Below are 20,051 nucleotides of genomic sequence, written 5' to 3'. Positions count from 1 at the left end.
ATGATGGCACCATGGATTTTTAAGCTATTCATTTGAAACCTCAAGCAACTGAATGTATGACAGGTAAAATCAGTTTCTGTTCTGAGACACTTGTTCAGATTTTAACCACTGTTTACCAGCTTTTGAGAGGGCTTTTCATAAGAGGATTATTTAGAAACACTTGTATTTTACCTTTTTGTGTGTTTTCTTTGTTGTCCAAAAACTGTGGCAAATCATGCTCAGAAACATGTAAATTTCACAAAACCTTATAGACAGATTATGTTAGCTCTTATCATAAGAAAAGGGGCATTCAAATACCTATGTTGGGTACTACATGCCTTTTCAAGTTGATGTGCCATCTAACAAACCAACCAACTTGACCTTTCAGGACAATAAATTTTGAAAACTCACTGTCTGAAAACAAGGCACTGTCAAAGCCCAGCATCAGTAGCTCTGTCAGTGCAACATCTCACTGCATTTTTGGTGCAGTTTAAGAGCCTCTGCATTGAAAAGACCATGGGTACTTGTTAATGTTACAAGATGTGAAAAACGGTATTTCCCTGCAGAATAACCACGTTTAATCCACTTGTGTGCTCTATAGAACCTATATATATATAAACAGCATGTCTCCCATGCTGATTCTGTTAAGAATCAATATTGGATGTTTGTTCCTTTGCTTTAGGCCCTTCTTATGAGAATACCTGACTTATCTGGAATATTACGCATGCCCAGCAAGGGATCAGTTAACTATTACTATATTGGGCAATACTGCAATTCACTTTGAATAGTACCTTCTGTTGCAATGAACCTCAGTGAATCACTGTGATTATTCATACAGGAATGTGCAAAAGCACAAGTATAAAAATCTATTCTGTGTTCTCCTGATCATGCAGGGTTAGATTACATGCAGTTCTAACGTTTCAGCCTTGTTCTGGGAAAACTGCCTAACTTGACCTTTAGGAAGTTGCTTTTTGGGGAATATTCACTGCAAGTAAAAATCACATTTGACTCTCTGTTAAGGCCTGGTTTTTTATGGGTTTTTTGTGGATTGCATCTCCAGACAGAGCGAGTACCCATGCTCACAAAATCATTTCTGCTAGCTATGATATTCAAATGACTCTCTACTTGTTACATGTGCAGTCCCCTTGTGCACATGATTTTTCTCAGTGGCATGGTAATTCTGTAATTTGGAGCACTTCTGAAAGGTGTACTTTCCATTTACGTTTTGTTTTGCTTGGATAGGCTTCCAAATGCTTTTCAAAATTGTCTTTTTAAAAGAAATTATGATTACAATTCCTCTACTGAAAATAATTAAGTGATAGCAATTTAGTAATTTTCAGTCTGGAAAATACCATTGCCAATTAAGATTTGTGTTTTCTTTACTAATATAAATCAGCAGAGTAAAGAGACTGAACTAAGTGGTGACAAGTTCCCCAATGAGTTGTTTTACTAGCCTGTAATCCTAGTACTAGCTAATATTTGTAAATAATGTTCAGTAGGAAGCAGAAAAAGCTCTTGATTCTAGTTCATTTTCTGCAGCTATTGAAAGTAATGGCTGATAAAAAAACTACATTGCAAAAATATTTGTGCTTTTTATTTCAGCATCTCAAGAATTAGATGAGGAGGGGAAGGCAGTGAAGATGATCCAGCAATTAGAACCATTCTCTCTGCCACAAATGGCTTCATGAAAAGTGGAACCTAGGTTGTGAAGGCAGTTGAGGACAACTCTAAGACACATTAAAAACAGTGCAAAGAAGGTGAAGTGAAACAACTATTGCAAATTATAAGATTATTAACCAGTGGCCTAAACCCAGAAAAAAACCAAAGCATTTTCTTCTATGACACAAGTCTCTACCTAAATAAATCCTATATTGCTAATGTTTTATAGTATAACTCGGTTCACAGAAGGAATTAGCCAAATTCATTGGCCCATCAAAAGCTATTAAAGATATTGGCTGAATTAAGGACTTCCAGGTAAGGATGCTGTAAACCATTTACGTCTAAAAACTACAAGGATATGTCATGGAAACAACTACTCTGTAGTGTCTTGTTTCCAGTACCCCTTTCACAGGCATTCATTACGAGTCATTGTGGAGACACAATTCTGAGTTAGATAGACTGTTGGTCTAACTGAACAGAACAGGGTAAAATTCTGCTTTCATGCATCCTATGCCATGTCTAGTCCTGCACACTAAAGTACATTCTTCTCCTAAGAAGGACATAAATTGATCAAACCGGACTTTGTCACTTTGTATTTTAATACAGTTTCTTCTGCTGCTTTGTCTTGTTCATTAAGATGGGCATATGGTTCAAAGATCTGATCCAAATCCTTCTGAAGAAACTTTTTTTAAAATAAGTTGATTTAACTCCTTTGTTGAGATCTATTTATGAGATATACAGAGTGTTACATTTCCTTCTTATGATTTGATAAATATGCATATAAATTTATACATTAAAACAGAAAAAAAGAATAGCTATTGTAATATTTTTAAGGTTAATCTATAAGCCTATTTGGGTATATTCTCTCAGTTGATACTGCTGTGCCAAAATGTGTTCCACAGAAGGATGTGTAAGGAGGAAAAAAACCTCCTTTTTAACACTGAAAAAAGTAATGCTTGGATTTATTCAGCTTTCAGAAATGATAGGTTTAGGAATTACTTGTTAAGCCTTGGGTGATATGGTTTAGTGTGAGGTATCCCTGCCCATGGCAGGGGGGTTGGAACTAGATGATCTTAAGGTACTTTCCAACCCTAACTATTCTATGATTCTATCATATATTGCATCCAAATCAGCCATTACATTCTCATAAGCAGAGTGTATATGAGTAGAAACTAAATGCAAATTTTAAAGTGCAACTTAGCAGGTCTGTAAAATAGAGGGTGTTTTCTCTTATAGAAAATATTACAGTGCTGCTGGGAAGTAGGTATATAATTTTGTTTTGCCTATAAAAGTGCTATTTATGTAACCAAAATATTCACAGCAAGAAAAATAAATATGCAATATGTGATATTTTCAAGATACATAGTTTTATTACATGTGATTACTGCAACTCTAATGCTAAAAAAAAGGAACAATAAAAAAGGGGGGGGGAGGAGAAATCATTGTTGTAATAGTTTCTTTCAGAGAAGACACAAGATCATCACATGAACTTTTACAATAGGAAGCAAATTACTTCAGAGCTAAAAATACCTAAGTCCTGCAATATTTCTAAGTGTAAAGTACAAACTTCTGGGCTTCTGACAATGTCAACTGATTTTTCTTCATATGCCTCAGAAACCACAGCGTTAAGTGCCTCATCCTGTGGCGGAGAAGCTTGACACTCAACTGCTGACGTCTCCTATTTGCCTGCCTCTGTCAAAATATTTAGAATCAAATCATTAAGAAGTTAGATTTAGCAGCATTGCAACATTAAGATGCAGCCTGAACAGCCTCATAAAAAAAAAAAAGAAATACAAGCATACAGGGAGGATGTAAAGCTACACTCAAGAGAGATGGTTTAAATTCACAGTTGAGATTTCATATGCTTTCCACTGTCAAAGAAGACTAAAGGAAAAAAAGATACAAAATCTGTAAATCTCCAGATGTTTTGCCATCCCTAGAACCAGCTACTACCACTCACTGTGAGACAGCAGTTGGCAGGAACAGCAAACCAAGCTGAGCTTTATTACGCTAGCTTTCAAAGGTGAATTTCCCCTCTCCAGAGCTTTTCAATCACTTTTGATCAGGTGAGACAGAAGAGGCTGAGAATCTGTGTCTTCCCTGTTGTCTTTGTTGTTCTCCCTGTTCACAAATGTAGCTTTTAAAACACAAAACATTCATTGTATATGTCTATGTCATTTTTATGCTATTAAAAGTGTGTTGATAGTCAAGCAGACTGAGAATTTAACTAGTTGCCACTACTTTCCAGTCCTGTGAAATTTTGTATCACCAAGTAAGGACAATGGTGACCATGAAACAAAGATTCCACCATCTCACTGCATTTTAGGTCATTTCTCAAGGGTCTTGCTCACTTTGGTTTTTCCTTCTTCCCGTTTTTTGACAGACTAGTTTCAAGCTCCATCCCACTTCTCCACCTCTAGTTCTGCAGTTTGTGCTCTTGGTCTTTCTGTTCCTCTGTTTATTTATTTGACCTTATCTCACTGCTTTGAAAAAGGCTGTGTAAATGCTAGATAATGGCTCATCTAGCCAAAGAAAGCTCGCTTGGTTCAGATTTATTCTATCCATTCTCTCATTAAACATGATCAATGTAGATGGTACAGCAGGGGCTGTTCCACAGGTGTCAAAGCCTGACCCAGCTGCAGGCTTGCTTCTGAGGAGACAAAGTTATAGAATCATAGAACAGTTTGGGCTGCAAGGGACCTTAAAACTCATCTAGTTCAAACTCCCCTGCCGTGGGCAGACACCTTCCACCAGACCAGGTTGCTCAGGGCCCCATCCAACCTGGCCTTGGACACTTCCAGGGCTGGGGCATCCACAACTTCTCTGGGCAACCTGTTCCAGTGCCTCACAACCCTCACAGGGAACAACTTCTTAATATCTAATCTAAATCTACCTTATTTCAGTTTAAAGCCATCCCCCTTTGCCCTATCACTACTTGGTATTATAAAAAGTCCCTTGCATACACCTGCTCTTATCAAAAGGCCGGGTTCACCACACTTAGACGCATCCCAGCGGCGGCGTACCGTCGTTGTGAGCAGCAGTGACTCCCGGTTCCCACTGGTCAGGAAGGCCCAGCCACCGACCGGCGGAGCCCTTTGCTGCCACCCTTCCGGAGGCGAGCCCAGCACCGGTAAGCATTTTCAAGGAAGACATGAAGTAAGGCTCCGTTCCGCCTCCTTGCGGCCCTGGCTCTTGCCCGTTCCCGACGGGGCGGCGGCCATTACCAGCTACAAGGCAGTGCGAGCCGGCACCTGAGACCTCCGCGCAGCGGAACATGGAAGCTCAATGCCTGAGCCGACAGGCAGCCTGGGGAACGAGATGCTCCTTCACACCGCCTGCCGGTGCCAGGTCGCAGGGCGCGGACGCCCTCCCGGCCGCTCGCAGGGGAATGGCAGCAGGCAGGGGTGGCGAGCGGCTGGCCGAGCGGCTCGATGGGTCCGGCCTGTGGGCGGGGCGGGGCCGCAGCTCGCTCGTGGCCTCGGAGATGGATTCTCGGCCGCTCTCGCAAAGCCACCATCTTAGAGGGCGGGCAGTCAGGTGGGGAGGGGAGGAAAGGAAAGGAAAGCGAAGCGGGTGGTGCCGTTGGAGGACGCAGCTCTGGGCCCCTTCGCGGCCTCAGGTACCTCCGCTGTCGCTGGGACGGGGCTTGCGGTGAGCCCCAAGCGGCTGTGCGCGGCAGGATGCGGGCCGAGGTTCCGCGGTTGCTGCTGTCTCAGCCGTACTGTCCTTGTCAGCTGTCGCCGGGGGTGTCGCGGGCAAGAGGCCTCGATCTTCCCGGCCCGCGGGGTGATGGGGGCGAAACCGGGCCCTGCCTCGCCTTGGGAGGGGAACTTTGCCCCCTCACGTCTCTCATGGACGGCCCAGGCCGAGCTTAGGAGTGCCGCTGCCGTGCGCCCGGGTGTGTGGTCGTTCTCCCACCGTCCGTTCCCGGCGTCTAGCGGTGGTTGGAGGCGGCGTGTGTCGCCCTCGCCTCCGGCTACCAGACCTCGGCGGCGTCCCATTCTCGTCTGTGTCAGCGGCGTTAGAGAAGCACTTTCTTCGCCTCAGTCAGGCGAGGGTGTCCGTCGTGCCCGGGGAAGCAGGAGATATGTGTGGAGAGATCCCGCTTCCTCGGGAGAGGGCAGGTGACGAGGTCTCAGTCTAGCCTCGCCTGAGGTGCGAGGAGGTTCGGGCTTCCCTTACTTCCGCTGCGTCTCGTCTCCCCTGCGGTCTCTTGCGTTACGTGCGAGCCCAGGACGGATACTCGTTCTTCCTCCTCTGTGATTTCCAGAGCTTGCACTCTGTTTCTTTCTCCTCAGGCATACACTTTTTTTCCTGAGTGTGTTAAGGAGATTTACTCATTTCGTTTTTTGTTCCTGCTACTTTTTCGCCGAAGGTATCTGTCGGCAGGAAGCAAGGAACGAAGAAGACCAATTCACTGAAAACACTTATCTGAATGTGGTGCTTTTGCTTGTTTCTAGCATGCCTGGAAGGCTCAGCTTTCAACTGCAAGTGTAGTTTTGAAATCTGCTGTGCTTGCTCTTATCAGAAATCTGTGACTGTTTATCCTATGATAAAGCATGATATGTTTAGATCTTACACTATACAGGATTAGGTGGGTAGCACGTGAAATGGATGTCACTTGTTTTAACTATTTTTATATATATGATATATATAACGTATATAATGTAGCATATATTATATTTTATAATTCAATTATATATTATATATATAATATTAACTGTATAGTTACAGCTGGCTAGGAGATTGTTCTGTGCATGGAAACACTTGAGGCCTCAGCCGCTTGACATTAAGGTTCTCTTCTAATGTTATTGAAAGAGGATAAGAAGGAAGGCACTGTCGGTTCCACTTTGCTAACCTGAAACTAGTGTGTTTTTAACGCAATGTGATCATAGATGCTCATGTCAAACAGGGTTGTAGTCATGATGGGATGCTGTAGGAATGAATCTGCGAAGTATATGGTTAGATAGTGTGGTAGGTTGTAAAGACTCCCAAGTATGCAATAGGTTAGTATTCTGCATTACTATTCTTTTTATATGAAAATTTACTTGTAACTTTGATCAATTTTGAGTAAGTGCTGAACATGAAACTTTTTCATGTGTTCCTTGACCCGCTGTGCCAGAACAGTTTGGTAGTATGACTGCTACATTGTGCACTGCCAGATTGTTAAAACATCTCATTACATTAAGCTGAATTCTTTCATTTTGATACTGAATTTTACGTGGTTTTTGTGCAAACTTAAAGTCTCATATAACTTTCTGTTTAGCTAGGAATGGTGACCTCTACTTGTGGTACTCAGTACTGGCATGAAAAACTTGGTTTCAGTTTCTCTATTGGGGTCAATTCCTCCACTATATTCTGCAGATTCTACGGGAAACTTTACTTGAGTAAAGATTAGAGGGCTGTAGTGAATGCCATGTTGCATGGGGTTTACCTTTCCATCTTTTCTGAAGATTATTACTTTTGCTGTTGTTGTGTGATGCCCCTCGAAAGTTGGGTGAAGGTCAGTTGTGTTAAAATTATGTTGTATATTATACCTTTCCAGATTTAGGAGATGGATGTAGAATGCCAATTTACTTTCAGCTTTCTTCTTGTTAGACTCAAAGCTGTGTCTCTGTTTATCTTATCTCAAAAGTAATCAAATATAAAATGAAAATCACTTGATGACTGTATATGTTAAGTGGGGGTGGGAGGGATGAGGATGTATCGGGGAACTCGTATTGTTGGAGCAGCTGGTATAACTGGAAAAACTAAAACCATTTCTTCTGCATGCAAACCTTATCTTGGTATGTTGTCTTTCAAATTGTATATGAAATAATTTTGAGTAAACACAAGGAAGAATTTCAAGTTGAATTGCACCATGGTCTGTGACTGAGCTGCTATTCTGGGGCTCTTGTTATTCATGTTATTATTTACTTTTTTTTTCTTTTTGAGGGGTATGTGTGTTCTTCATAGAACAGCTATAAGCAATACTTCTTTTTTGCAATGATTTGGCAGTAATTTTACTTATGATGTTCTTTTCCCTAATTGTCGATACAGTAAAAGCTATTTCATATTTTGTGAACTTACTATGATTTTTTTTTCCTCTTTTGTGATAGAACTTTGAATATGAAAAAAATTATAATCTGCACAAAGAAATATTTAGTGCTGTAGAAATAAGATTGCCTGTTAAGTATCAATGGTGGTGTTATACATCCTGTCCTAGGAAGTCACTTACTGGATGTTTAGAACAGGAGAGTTGGACAGCTGGTTGGCTTCAGGGTTATCAGCGAAGTGAACATACATTGTAGATTACACAGCAATACCATTTTAAATTTTTGTGTATCATAAGTCAAAATGGTGATTCAGCTTAAATGATCTAAGATACTGTGATATTTTAAAAACAATACAATGCTATGACAAGGGAAGTTAAGTAGATTTTTTTTTTCTTTTTGCAGAAGGTCTTGATGTAACTGGCTGAAAAATGGTTCTGCAAGACGACAGCATCAACTTTAACGCTGTTAAAATGGTAAATAGAATATTTAAAAATACCTCCATGCCATTTGCTGATAAAAAGATATTAAGAAATGTTCTTAATTTGAATCTTCCTTCAAATGACAAATTTCAACTGGTATTTTAAAGTTATACCATGTGGAAAGCATATTTATTTCCTAATAATGGAAATGAAAGGCAGGCATGCTGAATTTTCTACTGTATTGAATAGAGTAGAATATTGTAGTTATTTAAATTTTTCTATTTCAGCTTATATGTCTTCTGGTGGCTTAAATTTATTGTAACTCTGTGAAATTGATGAATTAAATGTTTTGTAAAAAGTAAAGCAGCGTCCTTAGAGAGAAGTGTCTTGTTTTAGGTGTTAGATATTATATATGCTGGTTTTTTTATCCTTATCCTGAAGTGGGTTAATTCTTGGAAATAAGAATTGAACTGGGTTCTGTGTGACCAACTCTAGTTAGGACTACAGCCCACAGCAGATCTTGCATGCTGATAGAGGGTAATATATATGTGTTAGATAATAACTGAATTTAGGTACAAGTTCTGTACGTTGTTACATGAGTATAGGTAATATAGATTAAGTATGGGTCAAAAGTAAGCGACTGAATAGTTTCTTTCCCTTAGTGATATTTGGTTTAGTGTTCATGGAAGGAAGAGTTTTTAAGCATCTTTATTGGTTTCTGTTTCTTTTTATTATTTTTATGTTCAACTCTTTTATGTGCATAAACCAGACATGCACAAACTGTTATTTTGTGCATTTGTTATTTTGAGCTTTGTATGGATAAAAGTCTTATGGTATAAATTTTGGTTATCTGAGATACTGATCTTAATCTTTAATTAGGTTGGTAGCATAAGAAAAATATGACCAGCAGCTACTTTTTGTATGTGAGGGCACTGAACTAAACAGATATTCAGGATCTACAGTGAGCATAGGCTTTGTGGTACAGAAGGTAGATAACCACATGCCTGTGTCTTAAAACTACATCTTCATTTTTATGTATTTATTTGTTTAAACCATCTATGGTCATTTGGTAAACTGTGTGATAAAGGGCTTGAACCTGCTGGATGCTAAGCAGTGTGTAAATCTTGAATTCAGTGGGAGCTGAATCATAGGCTTGTGTGGTCCATCTTTATAGACTACCTTTTAATCTTATTTGCAGTAGGTGAAAAGCATCAATGTAATTTTTGCCTCCTATTGTAAGCTTTCCACCATGCATGACAGGTAATCAAAGGCAAAATTTAGGGTAAGCATTTAGCTTTGCCCTCAACTGCTACCTCTGTTCTGCACATTGGTTTGTGACTTGTTTATACAGGGTATGTCCTGTTGATACAGGATAACCTGAAGCCAGAGTTCAGCAAGGTTTCACATGAACAATAAAACGAAACAAAGCAAAACAAAACAAACCAGACAAAAAACAACCCAAAACAAACAAAACCCACAGCAAAAATAACAATAACAACAAAAAAACAAACCAGCACTTCCAGGCAGTAAAACTTACAGCTTTAGTATTCCTGGTTGCCAGTTACAGTTCTCTTTCGCCTTCTCTTGGAGTACCATATACTTGCCAGCATTTGGATTTGCAAATTATTGCAGATTAGATGGCCTTCTGACTGGTGTAGTGTAACACTTTTTTCCTTAAGTTCTTTATATATAATGTTCCTTTCCCTACATAACAAAGTGGATTTTATTGAGTGTCTTTATAGGATCTGGGTTAAGAAAAAAAAAGTTTTAGATGAGCTTTGTTTGCGGGTTTGTTTGATTGTTTTGCTATGGTTATAATACTGTATTGAATTAAGAAAAGATACTGGGTTTCCACAAGAAGTAACATGGAGCTGCCTTATCTTTGTAGACGATTTTAAAGCCAAAAAGCCTATATGCTCTTCCACTACCTTCATAATTCTAATTTTTAAATTCTTTGCTTAGGAATGTTGGCTTAAGAAATAGGGCCTTTCTGTGCATAGCTTAAAAAATTGGACCTTAACATTATCAGTTTCTTGGTTCTCATGTAAACTTATTATTTCAATGAATAAAGATGGGATCATATTCACTGAAATATCAAAAACAGTAAATAATCCCATTCTCTTGCAATTCAATGCTGTCGTGGTAGCATTTTTGATGTGGCCAGAGTTTTTAAGGTTCTGTATCTGTTTGTCCCCAACATTTAGGACTTGGACTGTAGCAGGCACTTTCGCAGCTTGAAATTGTAGAAGATATCTTGCAAGGATAAGTGTATCACAGACACATGCACACCATTTTTCAAGCTTTGCCTGTTTTTCTTTTTTTCTTTTTAGGAGACTGTCTTCACTTTGACGTGATGTGTGAAGTCTGTTAGCATTTTTTGTTTGGTTTTTTTTTTTACAGTTATTGTGGAAGGTATGTATAAGAAACACAAATCTTTTTCTTCCTGTGTTCATTTTAGTCAGAGCATATTACCATCGATACAGAGGCCTAGTAAGAGTTATGTGGAATTGTATTTCATTCCGAGTTCATGAATACTGATATTTTGTCAATGAGTGGGGATAATGTATCTGTCTAAAAACTTCTCAAAGTAGTAGTTTCTATCTATCTTTATGTTCTGTGTGAAGTTTCACAGGTTTTAATTCTGTCCTAAAACTTAGTGTATAATTTCCAGCAGGGTTTTGTTTTTCTGCTGATCGTTATAGGCATTTTAGTGTTGCGCATTAAGTAACTTTTTTTAAGTTGACTACTAGCTTCAGGATGCACTGTGCTGCATGAAGACCAAATCTGTAGTCACTCCTTCTAGTTAAGCTTTTTTACTTGTTATGGAAGAACCAAACAAAGGGCTATATTAAGCACACAGAAATATTAAACAGACATTTTTGTACTCAGTAATACAGTAATAGCTGCTATTACTGTAGCATATAAAAGACTGCAAGACATATGTATGGGCTCTTTAATTAGAATTTTCAAATTTACTTATAAGTAGAAAAGAAATGGTGCAATATGTACTTACACTCTGAATAACTTTATATGTGACTTCTTATTTAAGAAGTATTAGATATTCTGTCATCCTGCTAAGGAAAGGGATTTGTGTGAGCCTAATGTAAGCAAGTTTAGTACAGTATTAAGCAACTGTGCATGACCTCTAAGCACAGTGTATGCGTGCCATATGCTTTGAAGCAGTTTGTGGTGAGGACAGAATGCTAGGGGTGCAAGCATCTGATGCAGAACCATCAAGTTGATCAGGCTTCCTGTCTCCAGCTACCTCTCCCCCTCCTACCTGCAGCATGTGACTGGTAGAAGGCTGGAGTGATTTCTATTTCTGGTATGCCTTACCACTATTAATGTGTTGTGCTGCAGCCTGACAAGGAGTAAGATTTCTTCTTTCTAGCTCATTTGGAACTCTTTATGCCCAGATTCCATTTTTGATGCATTTACTCAAAGACATGAGCAATTTGTAGGCTATGTATAATATAGTGGCTTGTAGGCTATTAGTCATAATAACATGAAGGCAAAGTTTGTAGAGTGTAATATGTAGTATCTACTAGACCAATTCATAAAAACTGAAAAAGCCTTTATAAGCTTTCAAGCATGAAAATCTTTCTTTTGGCTTACTCAAGTTTAACATAAAATCCCTATTTATTCTCTCTTTGAGAGAACTTCAGTACCTTGCTGAGTCTTTCATAACTTTGCCCCTCCCTGCTTACAGGCTTGTGCTTTCTTTTGTTAATTCCACCATTTTATCAGAAAAGCAGAGTAATTATCCAGAACTGATGCCCACACATGGAATATATCAGCACAGATCTAGTGGTATAATGATATTGCAGGAACTCTGCCTGTTGATTTTTTCTTTAGAAATAAGCCCTTTGAGAAATGGAGGAAAAAAGGTCAAAATTTGAAAATGGCAGAGTGTATTGCAAAGGAGGGGCATGAGTCAAGGCTGGAAACAGTGTAGTGATCTCAAATGCACTTGTGCATGTGTAGGCATTTAAATCATCAAACTAAAGAATAGGCTAGTCTGGGAAAAAAGAAATGTAGCTTCCTTACTGAAGACATTGTGGCACTGTGATAAATAATTTGTAAATAATGAAAAGAGGGTATATATTTACATATGGAAAAACAGTGTAATTTAAATTCACTGAACTTTATTAGTAAAGCAGATCACTTTTATTTACTGTGAGAGTCAGGAGCTGCTCTGTAAAGATGAATTTCAGTTCCTTGTGTTCTCAAAGATAGCCAGTGTTTTGAATTCATGATGATAAATAGAAAGGTATGTTATGTAATCTGTAGCAAAAATAATAAACTGGTTTACTTTTAAATATTATTTGGATTTTTTTTCTTTTTTTTTTTCCTTCTTGAATCACTTTATTCTTTGAGGGATCATAATTTACCCAAATGGGTAGCTGTGTCTTTGGAAATGTTTGAATGCTGAACTTTAAACATGTTTCTGACTACCTTTAGTAGAATTGTATTTGACACAATACATCAAACTAATTTCTAGTCAGCTTAGAGTATCAGAATTTACAAAAATGTAGTGGTCTCAAATAGTGTAGAGTTTGTAGCATAGAAATTACAGAAAGGTGTTAAATGTTTTACCTACTTTTACTTCCTTCAGTGGCAGAACAGCTGATAAATCCTTGAAAAGATGATATTTACTTTCTCATTGCCTCTAATGTCTCTGAAAATGTCATGCCAGGTCTGTGAAAGATCTGCTTTTTAAGAAGTACAAACGTGTTTCCTGGCATAGTGGATCTATTTCATATCTGTGAAACATAGACCCCCCCACTGTTTTGGATTTTCTTGGGTGGGTTGTTGTTTTGGGGTTTTTTTTCTTGGTTTTTTTTTTTTTTTTTTTTTTTCAGTCACTGGTTGTGATCTTCTGGGGTTTATTCCTTTATCAATCTTGAATAGGTTACAAATGGTGTGGGTTTTTATCATGAATCGAATGAGCTCCCAGAGCAGTTCATCCACTCAACGTAGGCGAATGGCTCTAGGAATTGTCATTCTTCTCCTTGTTGACGTGATCTGGGTTGCCTCTTCAGAACTCACTTCTGTAAGTATTGTTCTGTGCACCTTAAAAGGAAAATAAAAGCCTATTTAAGAGAAAGATGCAACAGAAGCATGATCACTCAAACAGTCAGTGTTTCTAGTATAATGTTTAATTAATTCTTCAGTACCAGAACATTGTATCTTTTGGGTTAGTGAGCTAAGCTGCATTCACTAAAAGGTACAGACAAGCTCAGCTCTGTAACTGTTGCTTTCAAGATAGAGGAAGTTACTGATGATATAAAAATTAAACAGCATAAGCTTATAACTGTGTAATTAGGGAGTTAATTTTGTTTATTGCCTGTTTGATTAAAATAATGCCCATATGCTTGTCAAGAAACAGTAAAAGAGCTGTAATACTGCAGGGTAGGTGGTGTGTTAGATTATAGTTCAGAACATACAGAAGTCTAGGACCAAAGGACTCTGATCATGGAGTTTAAACCCTATAATTGCAGACAAATTTGTCATTTCCAAGTTCATATATTCTGCCTTGAAATTAATCTGGTATTTACTTCATGTTGAGTTTTAGGACTTAAAGCTTTAGCAATGGAAAACAAGTTTTTAATACACTATTGGAAATTTATGTTTCTGAATGGGTATTAAGTTTTTACATTCTATATCAGTTTTTAAACTAAGCATATAAAAATGTTTGCACTTAACATGCTATTATATTAATAAAACATTTTTTTCTGTCAGCTGGTGTCATTACTATTGATACTGAAAATTTACTTAAAGTAATGTCTAATTTGTGCTTACTGTGCTATTGCTAATAGAAGTGGTCTTTCATTTAGAGAACATTTGTATGTAAATGCATTTTCAGTACTATTTGAGTTCAGTGGAATATTGATTGATATGTTGCTTGATTAGATACAAGTAATGAGTATCTTTTCTCCAGTGGCATTGTATCTTACAAAATGGCTCAATGCCTTCTTGTTGGCATTTATGATAGCTTGGGAGAGGATACCAGAATAAGTACAGCCCCTTGTGTCTTTTGGTCACACATGCCAATACTTGCAGCACTGACATTTTGGGAATCAGACTGTTCTGGTCTAAAACCTGTTCGTTCATCTTGTGAATTCTCACCTAATTGTTAATTTTGGATACTGCAATTATTTTCTTTCTGCAGTATGTTTTTACAAAATACAACAAGCCTTTTTTCAGTACATTTGCAAAAACATCCATGTTTGTTCTATACCTCTTGGGATTTATTGTTTGGAAACCATGGAGGCAACAGTGTACTCGTGGATTTCGTGGAAGGCATGCAGCTTTTGTAAGTATTTTAGCTCTATAAATGTTTTGATATTTGTTCAAGTTTGTATAGAAAAAAACCTTAATAGAGACTAGAAAAAAACAATATTTACATATTTGTAAAATAGTGCTTTCAAAAAAGCAATTATAAACTAAATTATGGCACAGGAAGACATGATAATCCTAATAATACTCATGTAAGAAGAAGAAAAGAAAGTAAATGAGGAATATGAAGCATTTCAGGAATCCTAAGAAATGTTTCACTGGGCCAAGCCATTGGTTCATCTAGCCTGGTATTTTATCTTGGACAGTTGCAGTAGATAATTCTTGTAAAAAAGAGCTTATGAGCCTCATAACTCATGTTGGCTGTGGGTTCCCTTTTATTCCTCCAGCATCTGTAACCAGTGGAATCAGTATTTGAACTTTGCAGTTGATTTTCATTACTGACTCTGTGTCTCTGGCAAAACTATGAACTGTTTGAGAGGTTTTGAGGTTTTTAAAGTTACATTTAGGAAAAGTGGTAGAATTATCATTTTGTTGTTGTTAATATTGTATTTTTATAGCATTTATGCACAAGTGACATTATGGTGCTCATTCTACAACTAAGCATTATTTGTGTTAGAGTCTAAAATTACTGTCATATTACAGAAATACATACTCTTTTCCAAGGAAATTAAGTGTCGCTGAGAAGAGCGCACATGCTGTGCCAGTGTTTCAGAGTGCTGAACAGCAGGACTTGGGAAGCAGTGAGGCATTTGGCCTGGTATTAATCTCACATTAAAATAACAGAAAATGTGATTCAAGAATATGCTGTTAATCAACATGTCTTTATAGGAAGTAGCTTGTGTGAAAGGAGATTTGATTTCAGTTCTGGATATATTAGACTTCACTGGTAGTGACAGTTGTAGGAGCAGCAGACTTCAATTGAAGTGTTACATGACATTACGCCAAATTATAACACCCCCCTCCCAAAAAAATCCAAACAAACCAAACAAAAAACCTCAACCAACCAAACAAAAAAACCCACTAACCACCAACCAACCAACCAACCAACCAACAAACAAAAAGGCACCCCACCCCAGAACAGCAAAGCACTGCTAAGAGGAAGAAAATCCAAAACAAGCCCCTTAAACCTTTTGTTAAAATAAGCAAAAAATCATGTTAAACATACAGAACATTTAGAGTTGGCTGATATCTTGAAATAAGTTTTGGTAGTCAGCCTTTAACCTGAAGTGTCTGTGTACACTATGGCAAATGCTAGACTTGATGCTATTCAGGGTCTTCGTAAGATAATCAGGAAATAAGCAGAATTTACAGATTCTGTACTGGCATTAATGGCCAATAATGGTGATGAAAGCATTATAGAATGATTAGTTGAACAGAACAATTATAGTGACCAAATTTATTAATCTGAGTAGAATAAGTGGCTGTTGCCTAGTGTGAATTGTAGTAATTATCTTGACCAACTGAATCTTGTGTAGTGCTATGTCAAAGAAGGAAATAATATGAGCTGGACAGCCATGACTAAGAGTGCTCAGTCAGTCACATTTTGTGTGTGTCACTCATGGCAGCACAACTGGGATCTCATTATCTTTCTAATCCTACAAAAAGTAATTTTTAAAATAATTTGTAGGAAATAGCCGTTACTTTTGGTGTCAGCATAATTCAGAAGAACAGGCAGAGACAGGACTGTAGGGTGTAGGTAGAAGATTTGATTTATTTATTTATATCCACACACCCACTTCCTGAGTTTAGTTAAACATTTAACTGTGTAATTACTACAAGTGCCTGTGAAATACCTTGTTTATTAATCTTGAACAAAAATACTACATTTACAGATTTCTTATTTCAATAATGATTTCTAAGTTAAGCACTCATACTTTACTTTTATGCTGTCTTCTACATTAGAGGACTTGTTTAATAGATTTCTTACCAGCATGGTAGAACAGCAAGCTTCAGGTGGGGAACATGGGTAGCAGTGCTTGTTAATGTGAAGAAAGGAAGAATAAAAATTACACTTGACCCAATCCTAGTTTAAGCCTTGTTAAAACTAAAGCAGAGTTCCAGGTTTTTATGCAAAGGAACTTTGCCTCAGTAAAATGAAGAATCAAGAGGCTGTTGTCAACACATGCACAATAATCCAGTGAAACATGTCTTGCTAAGACTAAACTTCACAGTTTTGTCATTCTGACAGCCTGATCCTGCATTGCTACCTGGGTAGTTGAATGGGGCTTTCCAGGAGATACAAAGAATTACTGAAACTACTTACTGGACTTATAAACCCTCTTGATTTTTTTGAGAGGAGGCCTAGAGGGAGAAATTGCAATAGAACTGTGAAAAAAAGGCATTAAAAACTTATTCTAAAAAGCCCCACAGTTATTAATAAGTGTGCCTTGATATATTATTGATTTAAGGTTCTGTAATTAGTTTGCAGATGCTGAAGGTTATTTTGCTGCTTGTACAACAGATAACACTGTAAACAGTTCTCTGGTAAGTGCCTTAATTTGTGAATGTCAGTGCTTTACCATAACATGACACCATTGTACAAACTTACTGTTTTTAAAATATGACCATATTAAATGTAATAGTTTTTGGCAAAGGGAATTGCCAACTTAGATGTTACTAATAAGTGTTGCAAATAATGGTGTTGCTTATTGTGAGAAATACAGGTTCTCAGCTCAATAAAACGCTTGAATGTTTCTGTACTAGTCTGTGAAGTAAATATTTGTCATGCAAAGGAAACGTTTACATATTCAGCTCAGTAGCTGATAAAGCAAAAAGCGGAGAACCAAACAGTTTTCAAGACCAAAATACAAAATGAAATCAGTTAGTTGAGAATGTTATATATGAATTGGTTAGTTGAGTGTGTTGTACAATGTGAACCTGCATTGCATTTTGAAAGAGAAATGCAGTGGATTCCTTCCAGTGGATGGAGCGATTACTGTTTACTGAATCAGATGTCAGTACTGCTATTCTGCTGACAAGCTGCATTGCCAGATAGCATTTTTGTGGTGATTTTTGTCATCAGTAGGTGACATATGCCCCTGTGGATCACAGGTTACTCTTTAAATCACATGCCTAAATCAGAGGCCAAATTGGGAAAGTATCCAGAACACAGAACTTGCACTATCTCTGTAATAGAGTAAGGGAAGGCAATTGCATGTTGACAAAACTGCTTACAGTTATTTTATGCTGAATAGGGAGTTGAAGAGAGATTTTTCAGAATGGTTACTCATTTCATTCTCCCCCTCTCCCTCACCCAACTTTATTGATATTTAGGAATAAAATCTTATGAGGTTGCTCAATTCATTAAGATCCTCTGACTATAGAAGCAGGATTCATCCTTAACCTTGGAGAATTCTGCAGTAATTTAAACATTCACAAAAAATCTGATCCTAAAGAAGGGGACCAACCAAAATGGAGCTGCTACCAGATCATTCTCATTACTTGACTCTTAGAGTTTATGAATTTTATTTAAACAAGCAGCTTAAAATTTGTATTGTTACAAGTATTTTAAGCAATTGAAACTTCTGCTATGTGCCTATTGTGGTGCATCCCTCCACCCCCCATCCCCTGGGCTACTCTGCTATCTAAGGAATGCCTCTCAGGCCTTGGCCTTTGTGTAATGAGTTGGGTGGTGAAACATCCCTTTAACTCTTGTATGGCTGAGAACAGAGACACTGATTATACCAGGGACTCCTGTTGCCTTGATAATGTGGGAAGCAGGAGTGGGGGTAATCAGTCATTCCCTGGCAGTGCTGGCATATTCCTTTGCTTGATTGTACCCTGAATGGGACAGTATCACGGTCACTGGAAATTTGAAGTTTCTAGTAATTATCCACTCAGGTTGTGGCCAGGGTGGAAATTTACTTATGACTGAAGCCAGTCATCTTGCAACTTGATAAATACTGGTCCTGAGTGAGGCCCTTTGAGCTTCCTGGGACTGCAGTGGCTTATGAACAGCATCCCCTTCTGAGCGGGATGTCTCTCAGAGCTCACAAACTTCCCAAGTTTGCCATAATGAGAGGACCATCGCTGAAAGCTGATGATGAGACCTGGGCTCAAGCCCTCCAACTCCTAAGGGAGTTTTAAAACTTTGAATTACTTTTCTAAAGTATTTTGGCTTTTAGTTTATAAGCATTTAGGGTCATGGGAGGAGAATGAGCATGTATTCATTTTTGTATGTGAATTCTTATGGGTCTCATTTATCCTTTGGACAGAAACTGATGAAATGTCCATGATTTTGATGAACTGTATTCTGGAGATGAGTTTTTATTCATGAGGATATACAGAAAAGTGCATTGTTATTTTTGAATACATGTTACCAATATGTTTAACATAAAATACAATTTATGTATGAACATTTTTGCAAGCCTATCCACTGTGTGCAAAAGTACTTTGTTAAATTTATTTCTTACAATATTCACGAAGTTTTAATTTAGTTTTCTAATTCGCTAAATTAATTCTACTGCTTATAATTTAAATATCCTGCTTAACTGTATTTTTACTTATACTGATTCATTTCAGAGTGAACCTTTATATGTTCCTGTAAAGTTTCATGATTTGCCAACTGAAAAAAATGGCAGTAATAATAGTGATGCAGAGAAAAGTGAGTAAAGACTTTTGGAGTGCTGAAATGACAGTTCTTTGTGAAAGAATTACTTTCCTCTTTGTTGGTATAAATGGTGTCATGTTGCAGGACTTCATTTTGGCTTTTTTTTTGTTGTTTTTTTTTTGTTGTTTTTTTTTTTCTCTTCACCCCTGTCTTTTTTGGTTGGGTTTTTTTCCCCCTTTTTTTCTCTTTACTTAAATCTTATTGCTTGAATTGCAGTCTCATATATTTACTTTAAGGTAGAGAAAACATAGGCCTATCGTTCAGTTTACCTTTCTTGGTCACTACAGATCCAGCCTATGTTTATCTCAAGGGACCAGCTGGGTTCAGTACTTGTGATTCTTTCCTTCTGGGCTTGTATGACCAGCAGCAGTGAGTCAGCCTCTGGAAAGACAAGCTATTGTCCTTTTTAGAGCAGGAGCAAAGCAGTCAAAGTAAGAATTTTAACAGTCTATGTGCATTCTGATTTTATTTAAGCCTCACTATCATGTGATAGTCGCTGAAACAGACCTAACTGTCCCAGACAATTATAGATAAACTGGCTGTCAGAGAATCCAATTATCTGATCCTCAGCAAGAGTCCCTGCTTACAAAAGGGAAATTCTCTTTGTTAATTTCTAGATGATGTGTTAAGAACTGCTTTCTTAGGCTCTACTGTGCTAACATGCACTTCAGGGTTGTGTGAGCTGTAGGTTTTCCCTTTAGATATTTTTATTTATTTATTTATTTATTTTAGGATATTAGTTATTGTGTCATATTGAAACCCTTAATGACACTTAAATAGTGATACTTGAAATGCCCTTATAAATAAAATGTGATCCTGGTTTACAAGCTTAGTTAAAGGATAGATTTCATTTGAGCAAGTGACCTTATGATCTCTGCTAAGCTCTGAGGTCTGTTGGACACTCATCCTCTGAATGAAACACTGTTCTTGCAGTTAGGGATACTTCTGTGCAGTTTTTGGCTGTTTGACTATTAAAACAATGAAATACAATCTTATTGTAATATTTATCAATACAGAATAATTCCAACTTAAAAATGCGTTGTTACTTTG

The 20,051-nt window shown here is 37.6% G+C and overlaps 1 protein-coding gene across 4 annotated transcripts in view; it reads left to right on the top strand.

The window, feature by feature from the left end:
* The first annotated feature begins 5,159 nt into the window (after positions 1-5,159).
* The window catches only part of SLC35F5 (solute carrier family 35 member F5), a 36,326-nt gene continuing 21,434 nt past the window's right edge, over positions 5,160-20,051 (top strand). Inside the window, exons 1-7 of one of the 4 annotated variants that reach the window (XM_031053001.2) lie at positions 5,160-5,257; positions 8,076-8,146; positions 10,423-10,504; positions 13,004-13,145; positions 14,265-14,408; positions 16,814-16,876; positions 18,914-18,995. In XM_031053001.2, coding sequence (XP_030908861.1) covers positions 13,011-13,145; positions 14,265-14,408; positions 16,814-16,876; positions 18,914-18,995 — 424 coding nt within the window. In that variant the 5' untranslated portion in view covers positions 5,160-5,257; positions 8,076-8,146; positions 10,423-10,504; positions 13,004-13,010. Of the gene's footprint in view, positions 5,290-5,938; positions 6,233-8,075; positions 8,147-10,422; positions 10,505-13,003; positions 13,146-14,264; positions 14,409-16,813; positions 16,877-18,913; positions 18,996-20,051 lie in introns of those variants that run through there. The other 3 variants (XM_005153773.4, XM_031053000.2, XM_031052999.2) reach the window with 3 other exon arrangements.

Source organism: Melopsittacus undulatus, chromosome 4 (assembly GCF_012275295.1).
Source record: "Melopsittacus undulatus isolate bMelUnd1 chromosome 4, bMelUnd1.mat.Z, whole genome shotgun sequence".
NCBI lineage: Eukaryota > Metazoa > Chordata > Aves > Psittaciformes > Psittaculidae > Melopsittacus > Melopsittacus undulatus.
The sequence above is the reverse complement of the archived record's forward strand: the minus strand, read 5'-3'. Positions and strand labels throughout refer to the sequence as shown.